Genomic DNA, 26,314 nt, shown 5'->3' with positions numbered 1-26,314 from the left:
TTCCCAACCCTCGCAAGCTGAGAACGCACTGTTCCAGTTTTCCTCTAATTTGGAACAAGCACAGATATGTGGAAGAAATACGCCACTGATTGATATCAGCACACAAGAAATGACGAATGCCGATGCGACGAGGCGTCCCTTTATTTTTACTCTAACCCAAAAAAGCAGCTGAATTATGAATTTGCAGAACACCCGATTAAATGATTTATGCTTGGATCCTATCTTCCCATCACGTGTTCTTTCCTCCTAGTTTCCTTTCAGGAGGGACAGTTATGCAATATGAAGCCATGAGATCTGTGTGATGGAGCCGTCACCCTCCGACTTTACATCCCAATTGGAAGAGAAACGCGTCCCTGGAAACTATTTTCAACACAAACTGCTTTTTTTAAGGACAAAACTTTTCGAGGTATTCATCACCTTGATGCAACACATCAAAAGTGCCCATAAAGCGAAGGTAATTGGACAACAGCCTCTATAGAGTGAAACCAGGAAGGTGCGAATGAGGTGTGAAAAGGAACATGTCAAATCCATTTTTGACTACTGGGACTTGAGGCGTGACTCAAAACTCCTGGAAATGGGAAATCCATTTCCAGCCGCTAACGACATTTTCTATCAGAACACGTATGCAAAATGCATTTTGATTCCCAAATTATGCTGAAACAGAAGGAAATATAAGGTTAACGAAGGGGAATGGGCTGTACGGGTCAGTGAATTAATCATCTGAGCTCCAGAAAACACGCTAATTAGGAGACTGGGGGGGCTTTAATGGCCGGATGGTGACCTGATTGTTATTTCGCACTCGATGGCGAGACTTTCTCCTCTCCCGTACGACCTTATTGGCATTGAAGGAGAACAATAAGGCCCAATGACGAGCAGCTGCCTCTACTGACCTGGCTGATGGTGCTCATGGCCCTCATGTAGCTCTCGTTCCGCGAACGGAATTTTGGTGAAGCCAGCAGCCCTGCTGGGTCCAAGCTGTCCAGACTCCTGTTGATGGAAACCTCGCTCACTGCCCGCAGATAGCTGTGGCTCCGGATCTGCAGCTTGGGCGAATGCTCCGTGGAAATCCTGCAAAAGAAGTAAGCATTATACGCGGAACAATTGAACTGTAGGTGATGTGATGAAAATGTGTGCGTAGATACAGCTCAGTGCAGGGAGACCACCTCATCTGAAGAACAAGGGCCTCACAAACGCGCTCCAGTAGCTCAGGTAGTCTGTTTTGGCAGTTGCACGGGAACCTTAAAAGTGTGAGCTTCTAAAAAAAGCCACCTAATCAACACAGAAACGCGCGTGCAGCAAAAACATGTCCCCATCTCAAAGGAAGATGAATAGGTGTCTCATTAGCTCTCACCTGCCTCCAATCTGATCGCTCAGCATGCTTCACGCATCTGTGTGTGTGTGTATCTGTGTGTGTGTGTGTGTGTGCGAGCAGTTGGAGGCCCCAAATTAATCGGGAGGAAGAAACTCTTAAAAGCTCTCTCGCTTTTCCATAACAGGAAGCCGTGCACAAGGAGATGGGAATGCAGATTAGAAGTTGTCGCCCATTTCACACTTTTGCGAGTCCATTCGGACATGTAAATGCACAACTGTCACGGCTCTCAGCCCCAAGGTTGTTTTCGCTTTAATTATGTATCTCCTCCTAAAAATAGAGCGCGGTCACCGCAGCAAAGCAAACCGGATTACTCATTCTTGGATGGAAAAGGAGGGGAGAGCAGGGGAATAAAGGTGAGGCTTTTTCAAAGAACAGCTACTAAATATAAAACAGACGCGCGGTTCTGAAGGCTTTCTGAGCGGACGCTGCGACAGCACAGGCCTGAAAGTTGTGCGAGAGCATTTCTTCCCGATACAGAGAAATGTACAGATCATGGCTAACAGTTCCAGGAACAATGGGTTTGATGTACAGAAGATTCAAGCTGCAGAATAATCAATGCACCCAGGTCGCTCTCCCAATCCACCTCTGCTCATTTCCCTAAGGGGCTGATTACAGGCGGAACAAATTGCATCTTTTGTGGCAACTTGAATGGCAGGAAAAGCCTATAATCAAGACCACCTACAGAGGAAAGTTCAGCCTGTCCCTGGGTGCCCCTCCACGGAACAAGTGACAGTAATGAACTGATGTTCTACTCTGTCAGTCAGGAACCTGAGCTGAAGCCAATTTCTTATTGCTCCATTACAAGATGTCACCATAACCCCGTTCCTTTTCTTTCGGTCAGCTTTTTCAGGGATTTTCCCTCAGAATGTACCAACTCGGCATCAACGTTCACCCTCCGTTCTTTGAAGGGATCCAAGGACTTATGGATCATAGCATAAAATATTGGACAAAAGAAAAAAAGTTGCCTGTTGACATTTTCTCCCGGAGCTCGTCTCCAGGAGCGGACACGGGATGGGCTCTGTGATGCCGGAGAACAAAGCCGATTATTGGAATATTGCAGCGTTCCAACACAGAATCACGCATCACCCAAAGGCACAGCGTGAAAACATCATCAGCTGCTTTTGGCTACTGCTTTATCTTCTGCGTGCAGCACCGCAGCTTGGTTTGTTCCACTGGGTTCCATCTGATGATGATGGAGTTGGAGCCAAATTCAAGCCATTAATGGTCCCCATGACGGGCTGCTTGCACTTACATAAGGGTGTGTGTGTGTGTGTGTGTGTGTGTGTGTGTGTGTCCTCACATTTACTACATATTGGATATCAATGTAAAGAGGGGCCATGTTTGCGATGTGGGGCCATTTTACTGGGCTCTACCATGCTAAGGACTGTTTGAAGATATGGTTTCAAGGTTTAGATTAAAATTGGGTTTAGGTTCAGGTTAGGGAGTTAGTTGGGCTGGTTAAGGTTCGGGCAAGGACCTGGGACCCAGTGTATTATGACTATGAATGTCCTCACAAAGATAGAAATGTGAGGATGTGTGTATCACACAGTTAATTACTTACAGGCCTGGATGTTGCAAAGTAAGACTTTAATCCAAATTTTCCAGTCTTCCAAGACAGAGTGTTGCAAAACGTGATCACTAAATATCTTCTCACATCATCGACATGTGTTGCATTTGTTGTAGACGGGCTTTTGAAGTGTCCGTCTCTTTAGCGCGACCTAAATCAGCATCCCCGATGGAATTTGCTTGCATGCCAAGTGTGGACAAGGCTGTCAGGAATCTCGATGGAGTCTAATACCGCTGAATGTTTCATGAGCTCCCACTGTGAATAATATGCGGCTGAATGGAAAACACTTCACGCAACAAGGAGCAGCTTCATCAAAAATCTTTAAATGGCGGCGCCAAGCTCGCACGTTCAGAGGCCATGGAGTGTTGCTTAAGAACATTCATTTTTGAAGAGACTTCAGTGCAAGAATCGTGCATTTTCCATTACAGCTTGGCCTATTCTGTGTGTGTGAGTGTGTGTGAACACACCAGCAGAAGCGCCGATACGAGGCTTTAAAGCCGCGTCCCCGGAGATTGAAGGACAGAAGCTGGAGTTCTGTCTGAATACCAGCCTGCCTTCATCTTCTTTTCTGTTGGTTTTCTGACTTTTTCCTTCTGTCTGCAGCCCTGCAACAACTTGATTACTCTGTGAGTCACTTTGGACTCACAGACAACCCCCCCCTCACTCACTTCAGCGTGGTCATCTCCGTGAGGGACGGCTGTGTGGCCTTCAGGTAGCTGGCGCGTCGCGCCTGGACCTTGGGTGAGAGTTTAGGGCTGCCGTCCGAGTCGCCGCTGTCTTCCTCCGCCATGGCTTTGATGTAGCTGCCGCTGCGCATCCGCCGGCACGGGATCTCATCATCTTTCCCCAATGGAGAGAAACCACTCCAGTCATCCTGAGGCACCTGTAAAGGGGGACGCGGGTTAAAATGAAAGAGGGGGACGGAGAGAGGATTGTAGGATTGAGTGGATGTTGTCTGTCCTCAGTGAAATTAGCTGCTCCTGTGACTTTTCACACACTAATAAAAGCAAAACTAAGATACCTCTTGGATCTAATCTCATTGAAAGGGAGTCGGAGTGCCAGAGATGGACAGAAAGGGAAAACAATGAGGGCTTTATTTTGAAAGCCACTCTGGTACTGATGAGAGTGGCTGTAATGCTACCAGCACCGAAATCAAAGAAGTACAATCCAGAGTGAGGATGTATCGAAGTATTTAATAGCCTGGTGAAGGACATCAACCTTGGGTTTATTCTCACTGAGGGAAAAGTCAAATAAATATATAAATAAACTCCTTTTTTCTGGCCTTCTCTGTGGCGACCATGAACACAAAACCTGTTTTCAACGCATTTAAAAGAAAAAAAGAAATCACAATCTGAACATTTCACACCGTTTGCCACTTTTCCACGTGGTTGTTCAGGGACCCTCTACCTATAGCTGCACAACCGCTCGAACACATTTGTCGCTTGTCTTTTGTTGTAGTCTCAGGTCTTAGAACAGGCTGACTGCTCTTTTATGCTGAAAGAACCATGGTCGCACTATGGGAACGACATCTTTACGTTCTATTTTTCCTTTGCTCTTTTAAAATGCACGACCCTATACAACTGTCTCCACTCTTATTCACAGCCCCCTTCCGTTAGCATATATTTCCCTCTATGGAGCCCCTTTTCCTACAATTTCCTCCTCCCCTCACCATCCCTCCTCCCTCCATTCCACTCTGATCTGCTGCTTCTTTGTTACTTACACCACTGAGGAGAGAATGGGGATGTGAGGCTATGCAAACATGAAGGATGATAGGATGATGTTTGGATCCCACTGCACAAACACAGACGCGTGATGCGGATGTGGAGCAGCAGCTTGCACTGGTGAGTAACATGCGAGAGGTGGGGGCTGTTGTGACGGTCCTACCTGTAGGAAGTGGCAGGTGCGTCCCTGCTCGGCTTTCACTAGAGCTTTATCTAGGTTGACGGAGGCCTTCTGGTAGACCTCCCTCGCCCTGCTCACCGTCAGCGTGGAGGACCACGAGCTCTTCTTTAGCTGCACTTGACCGTCCATGGAGCCCGCCGCCAGTGGGATACTCCCGCTGCTTCCGGCGGAGCACGTCGTGCACTTCACGTCATTGTTGCTCCGCGACGTCTTGAGGGAGTGGGCGCTGATGGTGTTGTAGGACTCCATGAAGTACTGCGACTGGGACTTGTCTGGGTGGCGTCCCATGGTCATGACCCCAGAGGGCAGGCCTCCGCTTCTGCCCCCGTGGTGGTGGTGGTAGAGGCACGCGTCCCTGTCGAGCGTGTCGTCCGAGCTCCAGTAGCCCGAGATGGCGGTGCGCATTTTGGGCTCCGATTTCGAGCGGTCTTTGCTCTTGCTGCGCTTGCTGTGCTTCAGGGTACCGGATGTTGAGGGCGGGTCGTCGGGGCTGGATTTGCAGCCGTTCACTCTGCCGCTACCACCTCCACCAGAGCCCGAGGGCCCCTCCAGGGAGTGTGACTTGGTAAAGAGCTTCTGGACCGAGTGCACCAAGTGGCGGATCCTACCGGGACTATCACTGCGTTGATGTTCCACAGCGGTGCGTTTGTACTGTAGCGTGTGATAGCCTTCACGCCGCACAGGTGCCTGCCGGTCGAACTGCTCCAGCACAGCAGAAGAGACACGATTGTTGCTTCCTACACCTCCTCCATCTCCCTTACTGCTCCCTGTTGGGCCCGTGTAAGGCACCAGAGCGCCACATTCCTCCTTCAGCTCATGGTGAGAGCTGAAATGTCTACGGGGAAAGGTACAGCTGGCAAGATCGGGGTAGGTGCTGGACTCAGACTGGCAGGAATTGTGCTGTGTGTAGAAGGGGTGGTCGGCAGGATGCGCCTCCCCAGGGTTAAGAAAATAGGGCCGACGATCCGGGTGCCCCAGAGTCATGGAGTCATAAGAGGGGTCACAGGTCACCCCGTGGTGGTGACTTCGGCTGCTGGACAGGCCTTTCATTGTCATGGTGGTTGGGTTGACACGCACATCCAACTGCTCCCAGAGGAAGTTTGCACAAAAAGCAGCTCTGCAAAGAAAACAGGGGGAAAAACAGTCAGGAAAAATAGCACTTATAAATATCACAAATTAAAACAGGAGTGCCTCCTTTAGACTTGAGAAAACATGGTGTTGACAGAAGTTGGGCTTTTCAATTTTGCCCTTCAAAAGTTCAAAAGATGGAGCTTCTAAATATAGCGTGCACTTAGCATGTGGTCGCTGACATCCAAATCTGTCCGGGAGCTTTCTCCTGCACTTCTCCATCCCCCTCGGTTTATTTGAGAGGGGGAAAAAGATGTATAAAGGGTGACAGAGAAAAAGGAAAACCCAAGAAGAAGGTAGAAGAAAAGAGGAAGGTATTAAGATGTGGGCCATCTATTTCCAAGCCGACAGCAGTAGTAGGGATCAAGTTTCCCAAAGAATTGTGACCCTCTGACAGTCATGGCTATGGTGTTAAAATAGGCACACAAATGCTTATATTGCAGAACCTGAACAGATTTAACAAAATTTGCATCTATTTTTTCCCATTATCACAAAATACTTTTTTCTGCTGGGAAAAAAAGCCAATCTTTATTCTGCAAGTATTTATGAGGAACGCTCTAATAAATTAGCTGTCCAACACACGGGGACCAGAAAGGACAGGCACCTATCAGCCTCCTTAAATCTCTCCCATTCAATCGGGATTGTGGCTGGCTACTTACAGAACCCACGCTGTTTTTCCAATGGACTGGAAATGAAGCTAACGAGACAATAATAAGAACCCACGCGCCCTGGCGCAGCACCACGGCAGCGGTGCGGCCGGGCTGCCACGAGGAATTCATTACCGCGATTTATAAGACGCTTCCAAAGGGCATTGTGGTAAATAAAAAAGGGATAAAATGAGTGGTAGGAGCAGAGGAAATGAAGGGTGTAAACACGGAATGAAATATTATGTCAGCGCTTTACGAACAGAGGAGTCAATATAGGACATGAATATAGATTGAGTCAGCTTTTTTATTATCTTTCATGTGGCTGGATGCTGAATTAATTGAAAAATCAGGGAAATACTCATGCAATATTTATTCACCGCTGTCGTTCCGTGATAAACCGGGGACTCAAATCACTGGGAGATAATTAAGCCAACTGTATTACACTGTTATTAAACTGCGAGTCAAACACAGAGCGGCTGATCCCCACAGCCATCGGGCCGCGCTGGCGTGGAGGGAGATCACACAAGGCGCCTGCGCCGCAGTCGCACACTGCCGCCGCCTCATGCAGGGCGCTGAGAAGTGGACTCTGTCCAGCCAGAGCTATTCATTGCAGTTGACAGAGATCCCTTCTGTTGGCCGCTGAAGCGCAGAATGTGACCTAAATAAAAAGGCCTCGTGGTGATCCACGGCAGCGTGTTTGTGGCACAGCTGTCTGCAGCATTGCACTAAAGCTGAAAAGCTGAAGTTCGGTCATGTTGGCTTCCTACCCACTGGACGCACACACACACATACACACACACACACACACACACCGGTTAGCAAATGCAGATCTGACAGGCTGCTGAATTCGGTCAGGACGGCCTGGTGATGTGCAGTTTATCACCAGGAGGAGGATCTGCCGGTTCCTCCGTGTCTGCCAGGTGAACCCTGCATTGACATGAGGGACGCTCAAAGACAGTGTGATACTGTACGGACGCCCACTGACCCACTTGTGTCTCTTGTGATTCCGCTGGCGGCGACCTGAGTGGAATACGCCAACAATTGGACTGGCTTTACTACAACTGCAGCATATTTCATCTCGGCCTGTCCTTTAATATGTCCAATTTTCTGTCCTAATTTCCATTCATAAACTGTTTTTTTTTCTCCCTTAAAGCCTTTGAAGTCCACACAATTCAACCATTATTACATCAGTTGGACATGGATACGGACAGTTTTCTAATCAATCAGAACAGGAACCCAACTTATATCACATCTCGTTTAATTTCATGAGTCAACTGATGCAAATAAATGCACGAGCCCATAAAATAAGTCGAGCTTTGAATGCTAATACCAATTAGCAGCAGCGGGACTGTTATGGGCAAAGCAGGACTTATTCCTGTTCCACATAAAGATAAAAAGAAAATCTATTAAGACAACATGATTTAGTGCATGCCATCTTTTCGGAAATAAAGGGAACCTGGCATGGCTCACAGAATATAGAATATAGAATATAGCATCACCTTCTCATGGAGGTTACATAAAATACTCTAAGCCAACATCAAATACTTGGTCCTCATTTTTTTCCCCTTTCCTCTGAAATCTGGGACGAATTGGAGCTGTGAGTTCGAAGAAAAGGAGGATGAGGCATACGTGCAGGTTAACTCCAGTCGTCAGGTTTGTCTTTGCGTTGGGCCTCTGCAGCAAAAATGTTGTTGTTGTTGTTTATGCCGATGCGGCGGTGATGCGAGCGGCATTTTGTGCATTTTTGATTCATGTGACCTAAATTCAACAGCTACGTCATCCTGAATGGAAAAGGTTGAAGCACCGCTTACATATCACATGAGACCTGGATGTTTCTACATGGTATACATGAATAAATCGGATTATTTGGGTTGAAAATGAGGCATCGACCACCGAGGCCGCACAGTTTAGACTCAGAGTAAATTACTGCAGTAATGAGCGCTGAGATACCGATACTTAAAAAATTAAGAGAAATTACATTTTTACAAAATTACAATGTTGCAAAATAAACAAGATTAACATGAAGCTTCTTGCTGTGGAAGGACTCTGACGTCACTTCAGTGTGCCTCCAAGGTCTATAAATATGTAATTACATGAATATTTGACCGTTTAATATGTGATAATAAAGCAATCTCGCACATGCAGGCGGGGAGGGAGGAGCTGCTGCTCGGGGAGCAGCAAAGAAGTGAGCTTGTACATTTGTGAACTGCTGATTTGTCATAATAACCCCTCAGAGAACATTTTAAAGGCAGCCGGGGGACAAAAATGGGGCCACTGGGGGGGAAGTGGGAAATGTTTGTACCTGTTCTAGGGTGGGAAAAATGGCTTTCGGGGATTTCTGCAGATGCTGACAAGCACTGACTGTAACCTTAACTATTAAAATGATCTTAAATGAGAAGTAAGCCGCTCTGTTCCCAGTCTGGCAGCGACAACGGAGCTGGAAAATACCGTTTTTTGGCCTGTGTGATGGGACATTTTTGTGTTGTTACATCGAATTCAGAAGAGCGATAAAAAAAAGTTTATTCCAGGAAACATATGAAAATGGATTCTTATGTTAATGTAATGCTGTTGGTGTTCCTCCATGATGAGGAAACACCAGGATGCCTGATGTTCCAGGTCACAACAGGGCAACTCCTTTGTCAAAACTAAACTAATTAGGCTGCTGTCGGGGACCTGTCAGGACAAGGCAGAGAGATCCTGGAGACAAAATCTCAGTGCAATGAGGTCTGTTTGATCAAGGCAAACACATTAACACAGACATTAAGTCTGACTCACAGTCGGGCTGCATCGGGAGATTCAGCAGGACAGAAACTGAAACACTGGCTGATATAAAAAGGTCCCACTCTGGACATTGCATTAGAATAATAATAATGCAGTGTGAAAAATAATCAGATCCTTCTGGTTTTTCCATATAGATGAGAGCCGTTCAAACACAAATCCCATGACCTTGCATAGGAGAAGATTAAGGTGAGCGAATTCACTGATGATGAGGGTGTCAGGGTCACAAAATGAAAGGAAATGCAAAGAAACAACCCCAAACTACTCATTTTAAAGATATTCTGTGGAGCTTTTTTGAGTGATCTACCAGCAGGGGGCATTGGTCTATACATATTTTTACAGCCAGAGTAAATCTGTGCTGATCCCAATGGCGTCGTATCTGAACCCTGTCTTGGAGAATAAATGCATTTCAAAGATTTGGGGAATTTATTTCCCTTTTTTGCAAAAGAGAATATCATAGAAATGAGGGGCTGCCACTCTATTTATTCAAAATGAACCAGAACCCGTGAAGGGTATTAAAAGAATAGTCCAATAAAGCCATCCAGAAAATACAAGCAATGAAATCTGACATGGGAGGGCAGCATCGCCATGGTAACAAATGGATTTTTCTGGCGGAAAAACATTGTCTTCAACCCAGGCTAATGAGAACTCCTGTGTACCAACAGCTCTGGGATCAAACGTGCGTGCGCAGCAGAGTTAGCCGTTGCACTTTCATGCATCAGAAAATTGAGGAAAACCAAAACCCTGACTAGTGACCAACGCTTCAGAGACAGAAGCTGACTGTCAGCACCAAAAATATCCCGACAGCCTACTGCGGATGCAATTATGTCTGTTAACTGTCAGAATAATAAGTGGATGTACATCTGATGTCCTGTAATCCAGATGAGGAGACAAGTGAGATGATAAATCTGGGCTGGAGATTGAAAAATTCTATCAGGAATGAGCCAGATGCCAGGATTGCATCAGTTTAATCTAAAGGGATCCTCTACAGATAGATGAAGTTGGTCCATTTGATTTTAGTGAAATTCGGGAGCTCTGTACAAAAAAAAATATTCTGATAAGTAGACTGTGAGGCCGGCGCCCACTGAAGAACTGAGGACCTGTCAGCAGTTTCTGGATACTTACAGGATCTGCAGGGATGTTGCTTATGTTTAAGCCTGTGAAACAGGGTCGGTACAGACCTTCCACTTCCTGTTACATGCACAGGCCGCCAAAGATGGTATTGGCGGTGCGAGGCGCTACTCCTCCCATTTTCCCCTTTCTTTCTTTACGCGCTGCGGGATAAAATGTTCTGCTACTTCTGAACAATGAAAGGAGCAAAAATAAAGCTAAAATGCACCACAACCAATGCACAACGATGCTTATCCTCTCCCCGGCACAGTGAATGTGTGGCGCCTCGGTGCACGGAGCGCTTTGTTTATATTTAAGGAGCTACTGTATGCACGTCCAGGACATAGACGCAGTGCAGTGAGTTGCCCCTGTCAGGCAGCATCAGCATCCCGCAGCTGCCCGGGGGCATCAAGAGTGTGGAAAAGCAACTGATTCTATAGTTAATTACATGCAAGGACAGAGAGCTTCAGTGTGTTCATATGCTTTTAGCAAATGTGTTCATATGCTTTTAGCTGCTGCTGTCTAAATACTGGACCTTGACGGATTTTTGCTGAATAAAAGTGGATTATTGAATGTCGGTTAGAATGACTTTTTTTTTAAAAAAAAACAGTTGATCTGTTTAGATTTGTCTGAATAGGAAGGAAAGAAGGGGAAGAAAGAAATCAAAGCTGATGAGGCTGGACGACGCCTCTCTGACCAACGCAAGGCTATTCATTGAGGGGCAAAGGTCAAATGCTGCTAACAGGAGGTATTTGGCAAAAGCAGCGCGGAGAAGCTGGTTGATTTGTGCGTCTCCATCGCTGAGGGTGGCCTGTCACATCGAGGACGCGTCAGCACGCAATGACGGATCTCGCGGCGAGATCCATCTGAGCAAAAACAGTAGGGATGGGATGGGAGCCTGTCTCGTCGCATGAGCGCTAGCAGAGGTACAAAGCACACACTCAGAGGCTGGCATGCAGTATTCCAGATGTGCCCGTGCCCTACGGATCCTCAACAAACCCTGCAGCCCACACAGGGAGCAGGTGTCAGACCAGGTTAGCCGCTAGCTAACTGACTTCACAACGGATCCGGGTACCACGGAGAGAATGTGAAATTTACGACCTGAATGGTATCGGCAAGGGTTGTGTAATGAGACTGGCCTCAATTATGTCATCTTTCAAATCATGTTAAGCCAACATCGGTCCAGGAATGGAGACATCGGCCTCAATTCTCAGAACCGAACCCAGTTTCCCCTCAACTGGGATCGGTTGTTTTCATTCCCAGAGTGCTCAAATTGCGAGTACATAAAGATGAGAGAGGTAAGAATGAAAGACACAATCCCAGAAGATTACGAACCCTAACCGACCGGCTTCAGAAGATTTCTTTGAAGAAAAGGAAAAGCTGGTGATCGTCTGGTGCAGATGAAGGATTACAGACGACAGGGCTCCGTAACCGAGGGCAACTCGACACATCAAACACTGACAAGGGCAGGAAAATGCCAAACTGATTTCACAATCTCATAGTAACGCTTTAAAACTTTTCTTTAAAAAAATTGATAAAACAAGGCTGATAAGCAGACGAGAGGCCCGCGCCCTGGCTCCAACCTTAGAATGTAAATGAGAAAAATTAGCATTGCATTTGAATTACAATACTCCACTTATTTAAAGTTCTGCAGTAATAACAGAGTTCCTGACACTATTATATACATTACAAGACTCCAAGTACATCAAATCAATAATTTGATGCAGAAAATCTATCCGCCTCTAGCGCTCCATAAATCTGTGAATTTTCCCGCCAATTTGACCTTTAGCCGCAATAATGTTCAGAATGTTCAGTTATTTTGTTTTAAAGGTCAAACGCCGACTTTCTGCGGAGAGGGAACAACGAAATCACCTTTTACAGGCCGTTATAAATTCCCACATTTTCCCGAGTAAGCTAAAGAGCACACAGGTCAAACTGAGCCATAGAGCTTCCTCTTTTTTTTCATATTTTAGGCCAATTAAATGGATTTATAGGAGTATACGCCAGAGTCTTGGGCTCAATGATGACTTTTTAATGTCAATATGAAGAGTGTGTGCTGTAAAGTATATTAAATAATTGACTTTTATTTGCTGCCTCGGTACAATCAAGTGTTAGCATTAGAAACAGCGCTGATAGCGTGCGCAGAGTGTTTCACCAGCAGGTAAATGAAGCGTGAAATGCGCTGCTCATCGGTGAAGGTAATTTAGCTTCCCCCTTCATAATTTGCTCAGGTGCGCATGGATAATGGCCCCCGACACAGCTCCATCGAGGGGAGGCCCCTTGCGGTCGATAACAGCCACGTTTGGACTATCTGACACGACGGCGTGATGACGGGAGCGGAGGCAACAAAGGTTTTATTATGGATCGAGGGGCTGAGATAAGACGGTTCCAGCTAGGCTCTTCATTTTAAAGTTTAAAGTACAGTTAATATATTTTGCTCGATGAATTAAATTTAAATTATAAGTGACAGGACAAACATTGGGTACAAATCTGAATCTTTTTTTTATATAATAAATCGCCTCAATGATACTCCAATTGTTTCAGAAAACGTCCCAACATTGGAGGTATTTTGGGTTCTGGTAAAACACAAAAATACAAATCAAATGTGTTGTTATTAAATGAAAGGACAGTAAAACACTAACTGCAGCGTCAGCCAATCGATGCTAATTTGCGTGTGGATAAAAATAGCCGCTTCAACTTGCCCCCCTCGTGTTTGCCGTCTGTCTCAGACATTTCAACCTCGCAGACATGCGCGTTTTCATGCTATTAAGGACGTTCACACGTTCAAAAACTGTTAATCTCGGGGCCCAATCTGTCCAGCTATCGCCAAAAAAAAAGAGGAAAGTCACATTAGAGTCAAACCTGTTACTCTGCTGGTGCCTCCCCTTCACCCTGCCCCTGATCTGTTTGTCCTGAAATCTGACAGATGGGTTCACAGATGTGCACCAACCCAGACATGGTGCCAAGCTTGTTCCTTCCGGAATCTTCCGCTTCGGCCACCTGTGCGTCGCATTTAAATGGCAATTCAGCTCGACTTTTCTCTCTTCCGTTATCGGACTATTTCAGTGTTTTGGTTCATAAGAGGAAATTGAGAAAAGCTCGTTTGTGTTGCTGCATTGCAGAAACAAGACATAGTTGACTGCTTGTTTGGTTTGGCGGCGGGAAAAAAAAAGATGGCCGAAGCCGGCGTCAAAATGAGACCGCGGCGACGTCACTCAGGCTCCGCCCACCAAACAGTCTATGGTCATAAAAAAGAGAGAATGCTGTCCCCCGCCTCCTTCAGAAGACAGATGTTATCAAGGGCAACTTTTTAAGGTTGTTCAACATGTCCTGATACAAGAATGACATCATCGCCTCACTTTGGAATCAAAAGTTGGGTTCCTCCGGGTTTCAGATTAGCCTGAAGCTAATCTGAGCATCATCAAAACCATAGAAACCCACCTTTTACTGTCTCCTCCTCATGGTCTCTCCACCACGCTTAATTCCCAGCTCCTCTTCCTCCGTGCGTGCACATCCCTGCACCTCGCACTGCAGAGAGAAAGAGAGGGCGAGAGAGAGAGTGTGTGTCCTTGGCTGCGAATTCGTCACAACACATCAAAACACTCCCGCGATGCCCTGGTGGCTAATGCGCCGTTCCGTGGGCCAGGCGCTCCCGCTGTGCTGCTGCTCCCCACTGCTTTTTCCAGACACACTTAAGCCACACACTCGGGCACAGAGAGCACTTCTTTGGAATTAAAATATAGAAGCTACTTTCGTGCAGAGCGCGGGAGGAAACGGTTCCCCGGGATCCTCGCTGATCAGCTGTAAAATCACCGACACGTGCGGCTTCATCATAAACGTTGTTTTTTAAAAGGGAGGCAATGTTCCGGGAGATAATGGGAGGAAATGAATTTTAAGGCTGTTCGAGCGCTTTCAGGGCAACGGCTCGCCAAAGACATGATCGGCCCACTTCCCTGAGGACACTGCGGGGGTTGGACACGTTGACGGGAGACACGTTTGGCCCGACAGTTGCAGGTCAAACCCGCTTCGCTACAGCGTCCCTGAAACTTTGACTTCCCATCGTTTCCTGATACCCCGGGAAGGTGACGAAGAGGTGGTGGCAGGTAGTTCAACGCTGGGTCACGGAGCAGATGGCGGGCTGTCACACACACACACACACACACACACACACAGCCCAAGGGAGGTGGTCTCCACATTAAAGCAATATAGTTCTGCGACATTTGCTCATAATTTATGATGTAATTTTCATTGTTTTTTTTACAAATATTCTGCTCCAAACGACATCTCAAGCAAGGTCAATTAGCAAACCTGCTCATGTGATTTACACCGTAAATCCTGACATTATAAAGGAGGAAAGAGTCGCGTATCGGCTGCTAGCAAATCACTTCATAGGGACTAGTGGGAAATGACAGCAAAGCTGTGATTCTCCATCTAATGTGTGTCTCTATCAATCATGTCACATCTGCAAGTGGAGAATTTCAATTTCACACTCTGCTGGGGTGCATAAAACACACGTCACTTAAACGCAGAGACAGGGTGGGGGGGGGGGGGGAGTGTTTGTGAGTGCAGGTAGATGCTCAAGGATCAAAATATGTATTTATGAATGACTAAACAAGCAGGGAAGAAAGAGCAGAGGAGGCAGGAGGTGGAGCGATGGCACGCTGATGCACCATTTGGAGGAACAATGGGACAAGCAGCAGCTGCAACAGTGGAAAAATACACCCGAAGGACCCATTTAAGGGCTTAATCTAATCCATCGCCTGAATAGGAGTAAAAACAAACTTGTGGAAGTGGATAAAAAAGCAGTATTTCATATAGGGCCACCTGCATCCTGCTCCTTCAGCACAAATTCACCGTCCTCCACCGAGGAATAATTCATGACGACAAAAAAAAAACTTCAAAATGGTGGTGGGGGGTGTCAAAAGCAGGAAATTGACGCAGCCTCGCTTGCAAATTAAGTGGCCGTCCACGGAACGATCATTAGGAGACGCAGGAGGTGCAAGGACGGCGATGAGGAACGGTTTGAGGGGAGAAAAAGAAAAGAAAACCAGGTCATAAAATGAGTCTTTCAGGATGAAAAGCCTAAAAGTGGCCCCTCTCATGAATCTCTTATGGTGCCATCAATGAGGTGAGCGATGCATAAAAGACGAGGCTCAGTATGACCTGTGCGCTGAAGGACGGGGGGGGGCTTAAACTTCATCTTCACTTTGAAGTTTCTGCAGACAAGGACGAGCTGTGGATCAGCCCCTGCTGCATCAGCCCCCGGAGCTCCAGCCTGGCTGGCCTGAGTCAGCAGCGGCGGCGGCGGCGGCGGCGGCGGCCTGCTGGTGCTAGTGTGCGCAGAATCTCCGCGCCAGCACAGATCCATTATACAAGAGTCATTATTGGAACCTAAATAGTGATTTGCACTGGGATTTATTGCATTTTCGCAGCGGCCGGACTTCACGCGGCTCTGATGTCTGATGTTTTACTGGACAACAAAAAAAAAATCAGGGTTTTGTTCCACAGAAACTGGCGCAATCGCACCATCGAGACGCGCGTCGACCCGGTACGCTGGCAGACAAGCAGCCGTAAAAAACAGGCCGGCTGCATTGTTTCTGCCTGTGGGAACAGTAGTGACAAACAGAGCTGCGTCACATCAGAAAGAGGATTAGAGGGGCTGTGAAAAAGCAGAGAATTATTGACGGAAAAGAGCAGGATTTAGATTAGGCTCTGCTAGTCCTCAACAGACTCTTCTCCCCACCCCCTCCACACACACACACACACACACACACACACACACACACACCACACACACACACACTATGACCTGAACTTGTGATGACTTAGACAGACTTTATTTTGGACTGGCGCTGCTCCGGTAAACTATTAATCCAAGCGGCAGCCAGTTCAGGGCTGATTTGATATCATTCCATCGTGCGCAGGCGCCGTGCACGGCTGACCCAGGGCCAGATGGACGAAGGAACACGTGGAACGTCACCAGGCGGCAGAAAAACACAGCGTAATCCATTTAAAAGGCTCCCGGATCGCTGCGTGATTCCCGTAATTCCAGATTTCAAACAAATTGCGGGTGATTGAACTAACAAGGACACACACATGCAGCCACAATCCGAGTCTCGCGCTGAGGAGTCGCCACCAGAAAATGCCCCAAAATGCCCCAAACATCAGCTGAGATGGTGAAATCAACTTTCTGCAGCTTTGTTTTTCATCTCTGTGCATGTGAGTTTATACAGAGGCTTCGGGGAGTTTCCAAGGGCACCACGGCAGGTACAGTATTTGCAATTAAAATGCAGTGGGGGGGGGGGGGGTTAATGGCACCCCACCTGGTTGGGCAGATTTCCAAAGGGCATGCTAAATGAATTCCGGGCGCTGGGGGCTGACAGGTATTTAATTATTAAAGCGCCACTGTTTGTGTTTTTAATATATGTGCTGCAATAAAAGAAGATCTGAGGAGTTGCAGAGGAGGGCTGTCAGCGTGGAAATGAAATAAAATGGGCAATAAAACATGAAAACTGTGACAAACCGGGCCTATTTAGTATTCACTAAATCAAAAGAAATAGGTGTTTCGGGGTACATTTGAATATTTGCCTCTTTCGGGCTTTAGGAGTTACTTAATCTTGCTTTTATTTAAGGAATAAAATGCCACCTGATAACTTGATAACGTGACATTTTGAGTCGGCCACATCAAAACCCACCAATGCTTCAAGAAGGATGTGTGTGATGATTTATAGATGAGAAGGCTTCAAAAAGGCAGGTTGGAAACGACGGAATAGAGTTTTCGGCTTCAGCGCTTCACTTATATTCTTTTAAAGATATTTGCTGGTGAGGAACCCGGAATATCGCTATCTTTTGCAGAGGTCAGGGAAAGACAGCGGACGCGATGCCTTTTGTCACCGTCTTTCTTTTCCCGTTCGTCTTTCCGACATCGTTGTCGCGTCACATCAGAACGCCGTTTGGATCCCAGCCTGGAATCCGTATGAAAAGCTGCCAACGCGTTTTCAGATCCGAGCAGCCGCGGCGTCAACGTAGCCGAAGAGCAAAGGGGACGTCCGTCTGAAATTCTAGTATAACAGCGGCTCTATACGTTCTTTTAGGGTCTTTTGTGCTGACTGGATGGATGTTGACAGCCCAGATAAGCCCCCTACTGCCTGACTGTTGCATTCTGCTTCCTTTCACTCACCCCCGGGGCATCCGCTGGCATTTTCACCGCTAACCAACGATGACACACGGTTGACCCAGCTAACAAGCTGTGCGATAATGATAAAAGACTTAAAGTTGGAATCCTCCATAGGAAGGAAGTGCGAGTCGCTCACATTTTGTGGAGCGTTGCCACTTTTGGAGCTATATTCTCGCTTTAGAGCTGATGTTTCACAGCAAAAAAGGCTCCAATCTGAGGCTTTGCTCACCCACAGGAGTTTTGAGACCATCAGGCTCTGAGATCATGGGCCTCCAGGGTCGTAGGTCAACTCAGGACCACCTTAAGTACAAACATTAAGAGGTCTTTTACCTCCAGCCTGCTGCACGATTCGCTCCATCTGGAGCGTATTTTACAGCTGTTTTTACCCTTAAATTGCCTCTGCGCAAATGTTTCGATGACACAAAAGGTAGTTATTTCCAAACGATCCGTTCTTTGGTATCACGCCATCCCGGCGGCCGGATCTAAGGCCCCTGTAGAGTTTTCCCAAACCACGATTAACAATTCCCAACATTCCAAAGCCGAATCACCTCGTGGCCATTTCAATCAAGGCCGGAATGAAAAGAAACGTTACTCATTTGCGGCCGATTCATTCGGCAGAAAACGGGAATTAATCCAGTAAATTGAATCCTCGTCACAGCTCCACTCCGTCACCTTCTTATCTCCTCTTGGCTCCCACCTTTCCAACCGCTGATTCCACCACCATTGCTCCCTCTTTCCCCCACCTTCCTCATGCATGATCCACGTTGTCTCTGGCGCTCCGTCACTCTTCGACCCAACCACACATTTCTAGGCACCACATTTCCACGCTACCAAGTAGCGTAATCTGAAGCCGTGATAACACCAGGAGTTCAGATTAACACGGCACAGTGTGTCTGTGAAAATGCTGCAGCAGCAACAGCAGCAACACTGAAAACCTGCTAATGGCTGCATGCTAATGTGTGAGAATACAGGCTGTAAATGAAGCTTTGAGGGAAAAACGAGAGGGGAATTCGGTGATTAAGGGAACACGGGCTACAGGGACCCATATCAGGCCCCTGATCAATGTGAACCAATCATGAGGCAATTGAGACCTGAAGGTCCGACGGCCGGGATCTAATTCAATTTATGGCTGTGAAAAGATTGACTGAGAGTCCAGGATGGGAGCCAGACAGACGAGAGGACGCGGTTATCAGATGCTTTTTATGCATCCAAGAGTGCGGCTACTTAGAAGTAAAAGGCTTTCAAGTATTGACTCCAGAATCGAACTCTGTTCTACTTTAAAGAGAGGAAGTTGGAATAAGATGGCGGCGGCGCTAATGAATGGCTTTTATTCCCTCTGATTAGCATCTCTTTGGTGTTATCTGTCCTGCTATTTCCCATGATTGAATGACAACTGCAAGAATTATTGCACTTATTATCTTATTTGGTGGCAGCTGAAATTAGATATGCAAATAGAATCGTAGTCGCTCCTGGCGGTCTGAAAGGGTTGAGACTTTTTTGTATCATCTCAGGTAAACTTTGTGTGTGTGTATATATATATATATACATATAATATCTGTTCCCAAACAGGAAATTGTGAAAGGGGAAAACAAAAAAGTAGCACAATTTACAAAAATACGGGCACATTTTCTCCAAATATAACCCTTCTCTCTCTCTCTCTCTCTCTCTCTATGCTTTCAGCTCCTTAAAAGCATTTTTTTTGCACTGTGAGATGAAGGCTTGGACATCAGAATGCAGCAGGAGGGGGAGGAAAATGTACTTTCACGTTTCTTTTATCCTCCTACGGCGGACGAGCCAATCAGCTTTCACGACACGCGGCCGATAAATAGACCTATCTGCTGTGGAGGCAATTCATCTTTAGCGGCTATACCGTCATTACCGGGCTCCGACCTCTGCTTGAAAGGTGCAGAGTTCAGAGAGAAACTGGTCTGAATCTAATACACACACACACACACACACACTGTACGTACACACACACACGTCCATCTCCTTTCACTGTCTTATTGTGTGTGATCGTTGTGATCCGTTAACCTCGTTCTTAAAGGGCATTTGCTGTCACAAGCTCCAGAAGGGCCGCCCCCTCACCCCCCCCTCGTCATCGGGCTGGTCTTGCGCGCTCACTGTTGGAGTGTCTTGTGTCATGTGCCTTCATCCCCAAGTGCTTATTCCCAGACCGATTTCACCTTTATCCGACCCTGTCTGCTCCTCATTAGTTTCTGTCCAACCTGGTGTCTTAAAATCTTATGAATCAAAGCGAGTGCGAATGTTTGCATCTCCAGTAGAGTAAATCTGTCTTTAATTACAAAGTGTTGGAATTACAGCTCTGGATGACTGATGCTCCACTGTATTTATTTGATTCTTTTTTGCAGAAAATCCTTTCCCAAGTGCACAAATCCAGTCCCGAAGTCACTTTGATGAGGACCTTGGCCAAAGGTTTTAGATGGTCTTCAGTGCTTTTGAGTATTGGGAGGTGTCTCACAGCTGGCTGAGGTGCACGTACTCGTGTCAGTGATCAATGCTCAGTATTGGATCAAAAATCCAAATGCATGGAAGGTTATTCAGGGTCACTGCTCACACACCTGCACGGTTTTAGCGCTGGTGATGCAAGAGCACCTTTTTGTCTCTCATCATTCTTGAATCAATCTGCTCCAGACACAATTTTAAAGGCTTAAAACAGAATCTAAAAGGACCACAACCAGCTTGGGCTCTTCCTACTCAAAGTTCCGATCCTTGGCAGATTACGCCACAGCGAATTAATTGCATTAAAAATGTTAATGAAATTATTCATGCGTATGAATAAAGTTATCTATAGCACAACATGTGCCAGAGGCGAGACGTTCCACACCGCGTTATTTTAAATAACTTAAATTGAGACGGCCTGATTATCTAACTTATTTCCTTTGAATCCACAAAACTGCGGCAAATCTTGGAAAGCATAATTCGCCGACGTTCCCTTGACCTAAAAACTGTTTTAAGATTATGTAATTCGAGGATCCCAATGATGGTTAGAAGGAAACTGTAGGTTATCTGACGTGGCGGAGAGGATTTGCTCGATAAATTCGCAATCTTGAGGCGCCGCGCTGTAAAACCCTGTCACTGAGTCAGAGCAGAGAGCAGAGCAAATCACAGCGTTATCCACTGAAGAGGCGGGGAGAGGCGGAGAGAACGAGGAAAACGGGCCCGCAGGAGCATCCAGACCTCTTGGATGAGTTACAGCAGAGAGACAGATGCATCGCAGAGCTCAGAGGGCCAACAAAGGAGCCAACCGACAACAAGCTGGAGACAAAATGAGGATTGCATGAAATCCACATGGGAGACAGTCCAGTTTTTTTTCTTCTTCTTTAACTCTGGGAGCAAAACAGCCACAGCAAGTGAAGGGTCGCCCTGCTTTTGTGTGTCAGGACACAAACACGTGTTAGCTGAGCCGCAGCTCTTATTGTACCCTCCAACAATCCTCAAATTCGGCAGCCTATAATCACATTTCTCAGTGATGTCGCTCAGTTGCCTGAATCCATCAGCAAAAGTAATCTTTACATCTCCAAAACAGTCCCACGATCCACTGCAGGACACGAGCCCTCTCGCTACTTTATGCTAATGTTAGCAACTTTAACCCTTGCTAACTGTGAATAACAGAAATAAAGAAGGATTGTGATGCCTCTCTGCTAACATCCTGTCTGTAGCTGAATAAAATGTAGGATTAATAAAACATCAGGGTGTGCTCTCTCGCTGCAAAGTCGTTACGCAACGCTTTGCATTATTTGGCGCAGCTCTGAACGCATCCTTGTACAGTAGCTAATACGGCCTCGGGCTTGGTGCTCGTGTTTCAGCTCCTTTGATACTCGTTTTCTCCCCCCGCTTGCTGTCAAAGTCGCCTTATCTTCAGGCTATTCCACCGCTGGACATGTGCCACCTCAGCATCTTTGCACCGAACATGCCTGTGAGTGCAGACACATCGAGTTATTATGAGTGTTTACGACAGGGCGGAGGCTGACGGATCAAACAGCGCAGCTACCTTTGAATGTTTCCCAGAAGTGTCCGAGAGAAAACCTAAAATATCTGTAGAGAAACGAGGGTCTGGGCAACCAGTAATTCAGAAAACAATCAGAATCTGAACCTTTTCTCACAGCAAACCCAATTTAAATTCTAATTTAAATACATGGTCACGAAATGATTAAAAATGGAAGGCGTAACCTTGCTGCCTCTATGGAAAATGCTTCAGTCAAAGCATCATCATACAGGTTTGATTCAGGATTCACAATGATTCAGAATGATTTAGGATATAGTGTCACAGCTCAGATAGACAATGCTTTAAACTCCCATGATGCTCCTGTGATGCTCCTGTTTATTCTGTTGCCCTTCAGCTGTGGACTTGCTGTGTTTCCTGCAGCAGCTGCAGTTCTGGTCCTCTGCAGGTTTGTGATAATTGAATAGAGAGATCTGTACGATTCGAGTGTTCCGGCGCCGCCGGAGCCTCAATAACCCCCCAACCCCAACGCCACCATCACGTTAAACTCAGAAGATCGGCTGTTGTGCTGCCGGCTCACGCAGGTTAGCTGCGTTCGCAGATGTAACAATGTCAATAACGGGACGCCGCAAACGCGGGAGACGCTGTTTAAACCCTCATTTGTGCAAGAGGCTGAAACGACGTCCCGCTGCAACTCTCACGCGTCCATCTGTCGGACATTATCTGGCTCACTGAGGCGTCGCACAAGGGCCGTCCAAAATCATCGAATCCGCGCACGCCGTCTCCCATTAACTTCTTACCTGGAGCTTAATTGATTGTAAGTTTACTGCAGCGTGCGATCGCTAATGCTGGGGTCTATCAAAATAAGGGGACCCTCAGGGCTCGTTGCAAAGTCACATCGAGTTGCTCTTGGTTTCGTTTGAAGTTTGGCAGCGACGGGCTGCGACGAGAGGAACGAGGCTTGAATTTGGTCTTGGCTGAAGCAGCCAGACTATCAATGGGGAATTGAGGTGATTACACATGCTAAGCCAATAGAGGCTAGGCAGAGTAACCTACTTCCACTGGATCGCAGGAGTAAACATGCTATGTGTGTGCAATTTTGCCAGAAAGAAAATGGCTGTAAGGTCAGGGGAGGTAGTGGAGGAGCAGAGAAGGGCGCAGCAAGGTGCTTTTGGATCTCCTGCTTGATTTCTAGATAAATGCTTCACAGGCTTTGGGTGCTGTGGCTGCAAAAACATCAAAAGATGCAGAAAAAGTCATTTATTTCTGGGCCCAGGATGTTGTATTCTGCCAGAATCCAGCCTGCTTTGGAAAACGAAAGCACCCTTTAGCTTCTATTTTCAGGTTTCCTCCTTCCGCATCTCAAACGTCAATAACGAAGTCAAGTGCTCTAATTTCGCTCCACGTCTTTTTCTGTGCGCCTCTAAAGGAACGAGTGGGGTCGAGTCTGTCTAGGTGAGCTAAACGTGGGCTTCCGTTGGCAGCGAGTGCGCTGGTTACATCACTGGAGAGAACCAAGAGTAAGTGTCATCATCTGAAGAGAAGCTGGTGTTGGGAGGCCGTGTGCAGCCAGCAGCACCACGCTGAGGCAGCGGCTCCGTGCGACGGCGCGCCGCTCTGAATGTGACACAACAACATGCCCGTAAGGCCGGGCTCATGCATGAGAGCACCGTAAACACGGATAACAACAAGAGCATATGTGGGCGGGATCGCGCGTCACCATAAATGACGTCACCGATTCGAGGATGGAGATAAATAACCCAGAAGACCTTTAGCGATGCAGGCTAAAGACGATGACGATGTTTTCAACTTTCAGGCCATGCGGAGGACAAAAATAGGACGGTTTTCCAGCAGAACGACGCCACGGTGTGTTTATTAACGCCGACTGGTGTGGGAAAACAACACGGCTCCGGTGGCTGGGAAAAATAACACATGTAGCTTCTTTCCTGCTCTCAAACACAGAAGTCAGTCAATCATTTTTATTGACGTTCACTTGGGGGCAATCAGGAGATGTTGATGCATCACTGCGGTGTGGTCTAGTTTGTATTTGGTCCATGTTCGGATCAATAGACCCTCATTGATTGTGAGCTATCCTATTACTTCAGCCGTGTCGCTGCGGGCGCAATTTTTACAGCCAACTCTGAAAGCAACCTGTAATGTGGTTCATTTCTTTGGGAGGAGTGATGATTTAGCCGTTAGTCTCGTCGCTAATTAATGATTTGGTCCCCCCCCCCGCCCGATAACAACGGCCCGCCCTCGTGAAAACGCCATATATCACCACTCAGGAAGGTTTGGCAATAACAGGAAGCTTAATTAGACGCCTAAATGTCTGGCAGCGCGTTTCGCAGGACGACTTGCTCCAAGAATTTTAGTGCGTGGCATGTGACCAAACGCAACATGTTTTTCATCAAAGCGTGAAGGGGATGATGCATTATGGGCTGGCACGGCACGGCAAATAATGATTCGATTTAAGGAGCAATTACAGGCGGAATTACTGATTGATTCCAGGCGTATCGGGCGCCTGTCTCTGATCACAGCTTAGCGTCAGGGCTAAAAGTCTTCATCTAATACCAAGGCATCGCCTGCATATTTCAGCGTGTTGCCGTATTCGTCAAACGTAAACGACTGAGGGTCTAATGGCGCGAATCGTGCAGGGGCGCTTTGTTTTAATTTAAGCGGCCGCATAAATTTCACGATGACTCACTCGTCAATACATGCAGGAAAGGACGGAGGAGCAAAACGAGGAGCCTGAACCACGATTCCGGTTACCCCCCCCCCCCCCCCCCCACTAACCTCCCCAATGCGCCAAATCTTTATGACAGCAACAGCTCATCCCGCCATCCCCATCACTGCTGTCCCAGATTCCACCAGATTATGTTTTGTGCATAAATCAGCGCAGTATGTCGGCATTTATGTCTCTTTGTGCCATATGTGCTTGTTTTTTCGCTGTGTCCTACTATAGCGCTCCAACGCTCGCACGAGTGGATCAGACTTCATTATGCCGAACCGGCTTCGGCACCACGGCTCGCGTGCCTGTAGACACAGAAGGTACATCTGTTGTCCTGCGGGCCACTGAACCTCACCATCCACACTGTGGGATTTCGTGCATCTTTGGTGGAAGGGGGAAAAAAAGGGCACTTTGACACGCAAAGAACAATCCCAGCATGCAGCATTAACCTGAGATGTGGTGACTGGGGTCGCCTTAAACCACACTGGGGGTACGGAGCTCCTGCCCCCTGCTGTGACGCTGCATCACGCTCGGGGAGGTTGTAGCATTGTGGGTTTAGACACAGATCAGGCTAAATGTAGCATCGGTGCGAGGCTATGTGTGTTAGCAGTGGTCTTGAGAAACAAAGGTCTCTTTATTTGGCAGCCGAATTGTTTCCATTCATCGAAGCTTGAAGCAAGCTTAGCAGCAGCCAACCGGCTCGTTTCCTGCACACTCGGAACAGCAGCGTGTGTTCAAGTTCTGTTGCTGCGCTACAGCAGAGATCTGGAAAGTGCTGGGTAGGGCCTGGCATGATTCCCATCAAGGTTTGCTGGGATGTTAAAGTTGAATATGAGAAGTGTACAGTTGGTTGGAGGGGCTTCACTCTTCACCTGATTGATCCAACAGTAGATTCTGTTGAATTGTAGCCAACAAATGTGGGAAAAGGCTCTGAAAATGCATCTCCCAAAATCAGGAAAAAGCAATGGTTAGGAATTAAAGGGCAGCTGGGTGGGGGGGGACATTAATTTTCAAATGGGCTTCACTTTGCCAGAGCCTGGAAACGTCTGTAGGGGGAGAAGAAATGCAGTCACTCTAACTTTGGCCAATAAAAGACCGTGTGAAAAGGGTCTGTTGGCAATGGCGCCTCAAGACAATCTTTCTCACTTAACTTCCTGGAGCCTGAGAATATGCCCCGGCATGTCGCAGTTATCCCAAGCTTTTGGCCAGCGATGACCCTGACTAAGCCATTTTCTGCTGTCTGTGCACTTCCCGCTCCCTCCCTCCCCAAACCGCCAAGGAGATTTGGGGATCCTCACAGATGCCACTAATTCATGCTTTCGACATGCAGGCTTTCGCTGTCTGCCTGCTTGGCAGCGTGAAAACGCATTTAGGGCAAGACAGAAAACATCCGCTCCTTGATAACTTGCTAATTATGCTACAAAAGCTCGCTGGTTGTCCAAGAGGCAGCAACATCTCTTTCCACAGTGGTAGAACGCCGTTCTCCGTGCTCCTCTGTAGCCTTCTGGTAAGTATGGACTCGTTTAAGCAGTCGTGATTTCAATTCAGGTAAATGAACATGTTTAAGGAGACAGTAAAGTAAGTGTGAGTTAATCCCATTAACTGCAGAATGTTTATCCCAGTGCTATTTAAAAGTTTAAAGGGCCCAGAGTGTCCCATGTTCCCCCTCTCCTCCTTTCACCATCCTGGTTTATATCTGACTGTTATCAGTAAAGGGTTTATATTGCTTGAAGTGGGTTGGTTCAGGTCGACTCGCACAAGGATTCTGATGCAGCCTGGTGCTTTTTTGTTTATTCACTTCACTTTTCCATCCATTTTGCAGCAACTTGGCAACTTCTGGCTGATTGCTGGAGATTTTTTCCTCAGAGTTCCTGCATCAAATGGCTTTCTTAAGTAAACCGTCAGTCACTTCATTTCAAATGATCAGTCAGAGCCGAGTTG

General features: G+C 47.0%; 1 protein-coding gene across 4 annotated transcripts in view; it reads right to left on the bottom strand.

Annotated features, from left to right (window-relative positions):
• dlgap1b (discs, large (Drosophila) homolog-associated protein 1b) overlaps positions 1-26,314 on the bottom strand; it is a 60,046-nt gene that overhangs the window by 25,033 nt on the left and 8,699 nt on the right. For 2 of the 4 annotated variants that reach the window (XR_008946769.1, XM_057012392.1), the window contains exons 2-5: positions 13,946-14,032; positions 4,824-5,958; positions 3,608-3,822; positions 891-1,068 (exon numbers count right to left, since the gene is read on the bottom strand). Coding sequence is in view for 3 of the 4 variants with exons in the window: in XM_057012392.1 (XP_056868372.1) it covers positions 891-1,068; positions 3,608-3,822; positions 4,824-5,897 (1,467 nt within the window). In the remaining variant the exon portion in view is untranslated. The remainder of the gene's footprint in view (positions 1-890; positions 1,069-3,607; positions 3,823-4,823; positions 5,959-13,945; positions 14,033-26,314) is intronic. The other 2 variants (XM_057012394.1, XM_057012393.1) reach the window with 2 other exon arrangements.

The sequence above is a fragment of the Takifugu flavidus genome, chromosome 17, assembly GCF_003711565.1.
Source record: "Takifugu flavidus isolate HTHZ2018 chromosome 17, ASM371156v2, whole genome shotgun sequence".
NCBI classification, from domain to species: Eukaryota; Metazoa; Chordata; class Actinopteri; order Tetraodontiformes; family Tetraodontidae; genus Takifugu; species Takifugu flavidus.
This window is presented reverse-complemented; position numbering and strand designations above follow the sequence as displayed.